At 29.3% G+C, this 10487-nt stretch overlaps 1 protein-coding gene across 4 annotated transcripts in view; it reads right to left on the minus strand.

The window, feature by feature from the left end:
• LOC106465059 (tudor domain-containing protein 7-like) overlaps window positions 1-10487 on the minus strand; it is a 113436-nt gene that overhangs the window by 77486 nt on the left and 25463 nt on the right. For all 4 annotated transcript variants that reach the window (XM_013925255.2, XM_013925254.2, XM_022392874.1 and 1 more), the window contains exons 3-7: window positions 9520-9625; window positions 7955-8069; window positions 3984-4163; window positions 3599-3779; window positions 1609-1839 (exon numbers count right to left, since the gene is read on the minus strand). In XM_013925255.2, the coding sequence (XP_013780709.1) occupies window positions 1609-1839; window positions 3599-3779; window positions 3984-4163; window positions 7955-8069; window positions 9520-9625 (813 nt within the window). The remainder of the gene's footprint in view (window positions 1-1608; window positions 1840-3598; window positions 3780-3983; window positions 4164-7954; window positions 8070-9519; window positions 9626-10487) is intronic.

The following is a 10487-nucleotide window of genomic DNA, read 5'->3' on the forward strand; positions in this document are numbered from 1 at the left end:
ATATATATATATATATATATATATATATATATATATATATATATATACTAAATTATTTTGCACATTATAGTCATTAATATTAACCCATTAACTGCGGCAGGAGCAGCTCAGTTGCCATTTTCTGACTCGCAGATAAAACTGAGTTGCCATCAACCACAATAAAATGGTAACTTTCGTCATTCGCATAGAGTTATAGTTATATACATGCGACTGACGGATATTTCCATCATTCGCAGCTGAGCCATAGAACTTCATTGACAGAAATATCCATCATCCGCAGTTAATGGGTTAATGAAATGAACAATACAGAAAATGGAATAAATCAATACTCATAAAACATACAAAAACACAAGTCATTTTATCCTATAATTCACAGAAATTATCAATACAAAAACCATAAACACTTATAAACATTCAAGTATTTCAGATAATACATATCCAACAATCAAAAGTAGGCCTCAAACTTAATTTTGAAGTAACAGGCAAGTAGTTGCTATTCTTTTTTTCCACTATAAGAGCAATATGTGAAGCTAGATGGTTATTGTTCTAGTAAAAAAACACAGATATCAACTCGTCTAACATAATTACATGTAACATACTTGTGTGCTTGCAATTCATCATTAATCCTTATTTTATTTTGTATGTATATGTTACAATGTGATATGTTTATGCTAAGATGACTTTGAAAATATTTGCCACACATAACAATATGACTAATGAAAATATTAATGGGCATATTCTATATGTATAAAAACATTATCACAAAAACATTTTGTACATATAATTAAAGTAGTGTGTGTGTGTGTGTGTGTGTGTGTGTATATAGTTTTAAATTTACTTCACTAGATGTATCAGTAGAAGTAATTTCAAACTACATGAAATTCCCTTTAAGCAAGCCCACAGAAGATAGCAACTCCTATTACAAAAATGCAAAACAGTATCATTAACAATGTGTAGAAAACTATCCTTAAAACAACAACAACAAAAAAAATCTCTTCTAGTATTAAAACCTTTGCAAAAAGTTTCATTAACAATAAAAACTGCAGCAACAATAGTGCTCCATGGAAAACTTATTTCAGCACATTTAAAAAATTGTTACAAAATACATTCAGTACACTTTCCATCATTGTATATCAGCATATCAAGCCTATAGCTTCATGAAGTTATTTCATACATCATTTGACCTGGACAGTTTTAACTGATCCTGCACAATGGCATGCATTTTATTAAAATAATCAGTCTCATTTCATTCAGAAAGAGAAAAAACAGAAACAAGAACAATTCTAATTTGTGAGAAAAGATCTTAAGATAAGTGGTACAATATGGTTTAGAACCAGCATGTAATAAATTCAGAATTTCCTTAATAATAATAATAATTATGATTCTCAATGTGTTACTTTTGGTGAAATTTTGTTCTCCTAGGACAAGTAATTTTTATCATACAATCTTTTTAAATATGGGGTTTTCTTTATAATCATCTCATACAAAAAATGTTGATAGTAAAACAATATCAAAAATCAGCAAAACAAACATTAAAAAACAACAACAATTGAAACTGACATTCCAAATTTTTTAAGCTTTGGAAATACAGGAAACAAACTTCCATACCTTGACCAATGCCTAGACCTTCTACAGCTGCTTTAGCAGCTTCCTCTTCTGCTTCTGCTTTTGTGGGTTTTTCATTTGGGTAAGACCGAAAACTTTGATCAGCAACCTTGACTGTACACACCCAACCATTTTCACTTTTGTTCTTGCTTGACATCAGTGGCATTGTTTTGTATATTGCAGATTCTAGACCTTTCCCTTTGACATATTTTTCTATCATCTCTTTATACGTTTCTTTATGTACACAAAGAAATCAAAAACTCTAAAAATAAGATCATACTAGCAGCACTAAATAGATTGTCAAAATAATAAATTTTAAATTTTTGCTTGATTTTGTTACTATAATTTCATAAATAGTTTTCAGTTGTATACTTATGCAGAAATAACAAAAATGAAATTACAAGTAATCATATAGTTTTTAATAGACTAAAACCCACAAAAATGTATAATGGATAAAGGTACTGTTTACAATTTCCTTGACTTGACACCATTACATTAAAATCCAGGATCCAGATACCAAAGTCTGTTATTCTTATAATCAAACTTTCTAAAAAACATTCAAGGATTTACAATAACTTGCAAAAAAACATGTATTGTTATATTAATCATCCTCAACCAAATATTTTACAATCACTTACTACACTAAAGATTAGCCATTTTAATAAGGACTATAAGAATTATACAGTATACAACCTAAAAACATAACATAAATGCATAAAACAGCAGAAACTCCATATTCCCAAGCACTAAAAGATGGTCATAGTGAGTATTTTTTTAATCAGTTTACAAGGCCTACAGTTGTATTAATTTTGACTAGTATTTAATGTCATGCCTTTGTCTTTTGTGTGTGTGAAATAAAGTATTATTATATCATCATCATAATTTACACTCCTTTCCAATTCCTTCCAATGATACATTGATATATCATTGTGCATGGGCAATTGCATTAATGTCAAAAATTCCTTCTTTCAAAGTGGCAAATCCCTACAAGTTGGCAAAATTCCTGGAAAGTATAAAAATTCATGGAAAAACAAGCTTTGCAGGGTGACTGCCAAGTCCAGTATAAGAGAAACCTATTCTAGATGTAAAATATGCAATCATGACATTAAAGTCACAGCATATGGCATATATGATATGAACAAACATATAAAAACAACACTACTTCAACAGAACTTAAAAGCCAGCAGCCTCAACTGAAATTTAGTTTAGCAAGACCTAGTTCTAACACCAAATTGACTAAAGCAGTCACAAAAGCAGAAGTACTATCCATTCAGTTTATTGCTGAGCACAGATAGTGCTTGTTATGTTTATACAGAGTTATGGATGCCTTATTCTATTTGTCCCATAGTAACTCTGAGAGTGAGAGAACTTTTCTATGCTGGACAATATTCACACATAAGCCAGAAAAAGTTTCAATCTAGACAACAACACAGCATTCTTGTAGTGCAAACTACATAGGCTGTGATTGTTTTCAGTTTAAAGTAATGGATACTTTAGTAAACAGTGAAAAGGAGGCAACCTCTGAATATAATTAGAAGCATTTGTTTGTTTGTTTGAAGTTAAGCACAAAGCTACACAATGGGCTATCTGTGCTCTGCCCACCACGGGTATCGAAACCCGGTTTCTAGTGTTGTAAGTCCGTAGACATACCGCTGTGCCACTGGGGGGCTAGAAGCATTTGTAAATATTTTTGCAACTGGCAAGTCTGTTATTGAGAATTAATAATGTTATTTTATTTACTGTACATATTATTTTTCCTTATTATTATTTTTTTACACTTCATTATTACTGATATGTTAGCAATTATATATCAAAGAATAAGTAGTCAGACAATTCTATGGGTAATTTAAGAAAACTATGGGTTTATATGTTAATAACTACAAATAGACACCAAAATGGATTAACAGATAGGAAAGTCATATCTATAATCATTTAATTTTCTGTATTAATGTCATGTAAATAAGCACTAAGAAAATTAATAAATATAACTCACTTGAATTAGTTACAAGTTTTGAAGTCTGATGAGGTTTTACTTGCCATAATTCTTCCTGTGGTTGAAGTGGTGAAGGTACAGATTCTGTTAATATCTGTGAAAAATGCTTCTGAAAACGTGGTGGTAATTCAACAGACCTAGGATACTTGTTCACAGGAGTTTTAAATTTTTGGTGTGAAGACTAAAAAAAGGAATTATAATAAATTACATGTCTGAAATAATTAATTTGTTTGATTTAATTATAAAATTTGATAAGTTTAAGTAGTATAAAACCTTCTTACATAACTAAAACAAAAATATTTTACTCATAAAATCTATGTATCTGAAATATATTTTATCCTAATCAATCTTAAATATTGGTAGAGGCCAACAGATGAGATTTTACCTTTTTATGTCTATTAGGTTTATTACCTAACCCATCAGCATTATTGTTTACAGTGAAATGTGGCTTGACAGGAGAATGACCAAGCGGCTTTCTACTACTTGGTGGTGGACCACGAGACAAATAATTTTTGTTTGGAGGTGTCCATCTACTTGTACTAGGTGCAGGCCTGCGAAAAGGTCTCTGTAAAATAATGAAAACTGGATATAAAATAATGTCTCACGACAAAAATGTGGATAGGAAGACGTTTTAAACATAGATTTATATAAATACAAACTCACACACACAAAAGTTTATTGGTGACCAATTTAGATTAATCAATTATTGATTTTATTCATTTCACATTTTTAATAAAATTATCAAAAATAATAAAAATCTACTAATTATCCTGTACATATACACCATAATACTAAAATTACTATATCATTCAGTCATTTTGTATTTATCACCAATCAAAAATTAATCATTGAAGTTTAGGACTGTACAGAAAGACAGGGGAAAATGTGAATAAACATTTTTCAGTGTGTATATATATATATAAAACACAAATTAACTAAATTTACAGAATGTTCCACTCTGCAGGACAAGCATCATTCTGAGTTGTCATTTTACACTTTGATATTCACCTGCTGCTCAACAAATCTAATTATTTATATTAAAGCTTTAAGCAGTATTTCTCAAATTATGAAAATGTCTTAAATTTACAGTAAACATGATCAATGTAATAGCTTTTTCCAATTTATTAGAAGTACTCAAATTCAATCAAAATGTACAAAAGGATAGGTGTCATAAAATGGCCAATAACAGACTAAGGTCAAACTTGCACAAATATAGTGACAGATATGATAGATCATTTATGACATGTTATACCCTAACAATGTTATAATTTTCATGATGGCAGCCACAAGTATGTTTATCTGTATGTTAAAGGTATATTTTCTGTGTTTATCATTTCTAAAATTACAGAAAAAGTTACATATTTATTAGTCCTGACTCCAATAACATGTATTAGCTCATGTGATGGATATTTCACTCTGGCAGATCACACAATAGAATAGACTGTCAAGATACCTGTAGGTTGCCTCTGCAATACATTAATTTGAAACAAACCTTAGGTTCATCTAGTCAGCATGCCACTTGAATGAATCTACAGTTTTATCATTTAGTCATTTACATTGTGTGCATGACTCATCACCAGGAAAATTGGCTTTAATAGATAAAAAGGAATCAACAGTATCATTTAGTCATCTGTATCATGTGCATCACTTGTCATCAGTCAATTGGGCTTTAAAAATAAGAATGGAAAGTGTAAAGTAAGGAATAGAAAAATAATTTGTGTACGTATCTTTAACGATTCAGCGTTATTTCTCATAGGAAGATACAAGTTCTTCCACAGCCACACTCTTAATCACGTATTATCTAGTTCTTAAAAATTGAAAATATACCAAAAGTACCTTAACCCTTTCCATACAGGGTCAGTTGATGTGACCAACCTTGTAACCACAAGGTAATTATCAGTTTCCATAACATAATTATAAATAGTATGTGTATCTTCACAAAATATGAGAAGCTTTCAGTAAACATTACAAGTCTTTTGTACACAAAAAATCAGTATTTGAAATTAAGTATTTTTTACTAAAGATTTGTCCATTAATATATGGAGTAAAAGTGTTAACTGCTCCAAGTGCAAAGAGATTTTCATGTTAAGATTAAAAATAGTTTTCTTCATCTGAACATTCTCAGATTTTAGTTGCTAACTTTAAAAGCTCCTAAATAAATATTTTTATTCAGTAAAACTTTCTATTTTATCTGTTATTTTCTCTACCCTAGCTATAAAGACAGTCAATTTGACTGAACTTTTAACCACAATATTAAAATAAGAAATAAATCTAAGTTACCCTGTTTTTCTTTCTAGAACGACTGCAAAATGTAACTGAAAATAGAATCCTTTTTCTTAATTTCTAATTTTTACATTTTAGTTACTTTTATAGCAATAAATTAAAAACAAGAAATATAGTACTTACTGTGGCCCTCTTTTTTTCTGTCAGTTGCTGATCAAGTTTAAGCCTACTTATTTATTTAAATAATGCACCTAAGAACAAAAAATAACAACACACACAAAGCAAACAATATCCTTTAACTAATATAATTTAACCGTCTTTCTAAGTAAGACAAGAGGGGGTTTAAAGTAATTCCCTCAGCTCCTTGATCTGAACAGTAAGAAAAACTTTCAAACTGAAAACAAGACTGATAATATTCTGCACTGAAAACAATGTATCATTATACACCACTCAATAAATTAAAGCCTGACCTTTCTATTGGTTATAAATGATATAATAAAAGACATCAGTGAGAATTATTGGCAATTTGTGAAAGAAAGTATGTAATAGGTTGGTATAAAAAAGTGGGTCTGATTCTCTAGCTTATGACTGTGTAAACAAATCTTGAAGGGTATAAAATTTAGACATTGCCTTAGTAATATCTACATTATAATAAGTAATTTACATTAAGTCTTTACTTCACAGAAGTGCAACTAAAAAAGATCGAACGTGCAATTTAAAGTAATGAAAACAAAATTGGTGGCCAAACTGGTAGCTACACTTATAGCATTGATACAAATTTTATAGCAAAAATTCATTCATTAGTTACCAGCCACATTTTTTGTTCAATGTGGAACATGATAGTGGGTAAAACAAAATAAATAAATGAATACTTCCTGTAAAATTCTTATAAATGCTACAAGTTTGTCTGACAATATTGGTTTCACTCCTTTAACCCTATTGCCACATGCATCCTTTACTGCTCATGTCACAAGGTTTTAGTGACTTTTTTGGCCACACCTAAGGTGTTTTTGGTTAGATATCACAACTTTTTTGTGAATACACACCAACAAACCACAGCAAGTAAGAAAGTGGCACTCGATAGTAACCAACATTAGCTTTAGGATTGCAAACCTATTATTTGGAATAGACCTATACTTTACAAAACCAATCAGATTCTTTAAAATATTTGGAAGTTGACTTTCCTCTCTAAAACAATGTTAATAACTTCCTTTATATTAACACTATGGAAACTAAATCAACAGTTTCTCATCATCACCTGCATGCACTTGATACAGCCATATAAAGCATCATTATTTATGCTAATTGCTTAAACTAGTATCACATTAAGCTAAATGCTCTTTAATTAGGAGAATTTCATAAAATTCAGCAAAAAATAACCACCCACCCATACAATTCTTTTGAAAACTTGAGCTAGAAACTGCTAATCAAAATTATGTGGTTTTTGTTGAATAACTTCATACATGTGGCTTATATTCAGACCAAATGTAACATCTAACTGTAGGTTGTAAAGATCTATCAGTGTACCAAATTTGAAAAAAAATCCATGAAAGTTAATGAAGTTTCCATACTTTTGGTGCAAAGGAAAAATTCAATACCAATTAGAGATTTTTATACCTTGTGTATTTCTTAATGGATTGCCTTGAAATTTGGTACATGAAGTAAGGATCCAGTAGAACATATCTACTGAAAATATGCAATAGTTTATATTAACACAGTCCAAGCTACAGAAACAAGAAAATTGATAAACTATCACTTCTGTTAATGACATACAGTGTGTCCTGCAGTTTGTTTTGGCTGCATGACACACTACTGTGTCTTAATTAGAGAATGGGATAGACTTACAGAACAAATCTCATAATTCTCATACTAGAAGAGATTGAGAATTTATTCAAATATTTCCTTACAAAATTAAGAATTACAATTTATATTATATAATATCAAAATTTGATTTACATACTAAGTTTTGATGCCATGTTTATTCATATACGTTAATAATAAATTAGTTTAATTAGATTTTGAATGCAACACTGTAAAATGTTGTGACATGCACACTTTGACCTACATTTAGTGGGGAGGTTAAGCTGTGGTTGTTTAAGAAAACCTTAATTCATGAATATAAAACAATAAAACCTGTGGTTTGTTCAAGCTTTTAGTTTTTGAAGATTTTTGACGAGCCACAAGATTTTCAATGTGATTTGTAGAGGCAACTGAAACAGCCTGGAACATGCAGTCACCTGAAGGTGTCCTAAAAATATATATATATATATTTTTTTTTATTTTCAAACCATAGATGACAAAAAATCATTTTTGTATTCATAGTTAAGTAAGTTATTACTATTCTACAACTATTTTTAAATCTAGAAACCTTAACAAAACACACACAAAATATAAAAAAAATTCATATTTTTTAACAATTAAAACTATATATTTTAAGAAATACTTTAGTCCATTGTTGAAACAAGCTGCAACTTAACTATAATAAGTGATTCAATATTGTTTGCATCAATGTTAAAATATAACTTTATATACTTAAGAATTACATTTATTGTAAAAGAGAAACACTAACATATTAACACTAACTTATTCGAGTCAAAATTTTGATCCACAAGAACAAAAGTAATGAAAGTTACAAGAAGAAATTTTATAATTGAGGCTCAGGTAATGAAGACTGATCACTACACTTGGAACACAGAAATCTATGTCAAAATCTTTTTTTATGATTTAAACAATTCTTTTCTATGTTATAAAATACAAGTTTCAAGATTTATAGTTCTGTAAAGTGCATGAAACATGTATGTTTCCATTGATTTTTATTTATATTTAAATACAGCATTCAAACTGAATGTTATAATCCTTGAGTGGTTTGGTGGTTTTAACTGAACATAGTATGACAAAAAATTCCTCATGCTGTGATGATAACCTAGTATAATAGTAACTGAACAAAAGTTTTGCAATTTTATCACAGGATACCAATTACTTTGGACAATGTATGTGATTACTTTTTATATTATGTAACATTTTTAGAAATATATATTTAAAAAGCAATACAAATTAGGATGAGTGGAAACAACTTAAAAGAAACACAGGGAACTGTGTCGTGAAAGTCAAATTAACCCGATTAAAGCATTCAACATTACTAACAATTATTTAGTAATTAAATTAAAATGTATCAGTACTATTATGAAATAACAAAGTTCATAAGAAATACAAAATTCTTTCTAGAGCTGGGCAATTAATGGAATTTGATATTAATTGCTAAGCTTATTTTAAATTACATTCACCTAATCGATTATTCTCATGAGATTCAGTGATACTTGGAAAGACAAATTTCAATTAGTTGATTATTCTTGTGAGATTAATAGGTTGAACAGTAATTATAATTAATAAATTAGTTAACATGACACTAACTAATACTCATAGGTAATCACTTAGAGTTAATTAATGGCCACCTCTAATTCCTTTTATATATTTTTCTATGTATTGTTTTGCTATATTTCATTTTAAATGCTACTGAAAACAATGACAAACTTTGTCTTTCATATGCCTTAAATCACATACACTAGTGTATAAATAAACCCATTATTAAAATAGTAAACAAATTAATTTTCAATTTATAGTCCCTAGTATTACTTATTCAAAATATCAGTATTCTTCCACACAGAATTTTAAACAGAGCAATCAATGGAGATACTCACTTAACAAATTTCACAACATCTGGCATATCAGTTAAGAGACTTTCTAAAGTTGGGTATCCTAATTCTTTATATGGAATAGGTTCTCTAGCAACAAACTTATAATCACCTAAAAAAAGAGAAACAATAGAAGAATGTACTTTTAAAGTAGGAAATAAATTAAGTGTTTAAAAAAACAGTTCCAAACAGAAGACTATAACAGCACATATAATGCATGTGTGTGTGTGTGTGTGTGTGTGTGTGTATATATTTTTTGTATACAAGTCAGGCAAACTGAATGATGCAGAAGCACAAATGTGAGGGAGGCTCTGTTGATTTAAAAATACAATAACACACATATATGACAAACAATGATTTAATATTTTTAAAGAGGTTAAGTTGACAATTACATTATCACTCTACAAAATATTTTCATATGTCAATCTAACACTGTATGCAGATGGAACTAACAAAGTACTTAACACATAACTTTACACTCCTTTTTTTCAAAAATTGTCTGTCTTGTCTCTGAATTTTCTCTTTCCTTTTGGTTAAGACTGTTGGACTCACCAATTATACATTCAATGTTTGACCTGTACATAAACCTTACCTGTTTTACAATCCACCTAAAGTCACTTTTTCCTAATGTATCTGTAATAAGCATTAATCACCACTCTGATAATTAAGCTGTATCACACCCAACTGTTCAACATCCTCTAGAAACATCTTGCTACCTAAAAGCACCAAGAAGTTATACTTACTCCATTAGAAATGCACAACATGCAGGGGCAAAACTACTGAGGATGCGGGCAGTGCAATACACCGGGGACCCCAGCCCTTTGAGGACCCATCATGATGCCAGGATCAATAAATTAATTTTATGCATAATAAATACAAACTATATATATATATATATATATATATATATATACTTTATATCTACTAAAAATAATTATTATTATAAAATAATATTATAAATACATATATTACTA

The sequence above is a fragment of the Limulus polyphemus genome, unplaced genomic scaffold (assembly GCF_000517525.1).
Source record: "Limulus polyphemus unplaced genomic scaffold, Limulus_polyphemus-2.1.2 Scaffold1823, whole genome shotgun sequence".
NCBI classification, from domain to species: Eukaryota; Metazoa; Arthropoda; class Merostomata; order Xiphosura; family Limulidae; genus Limulus; species Limulus polyphemus.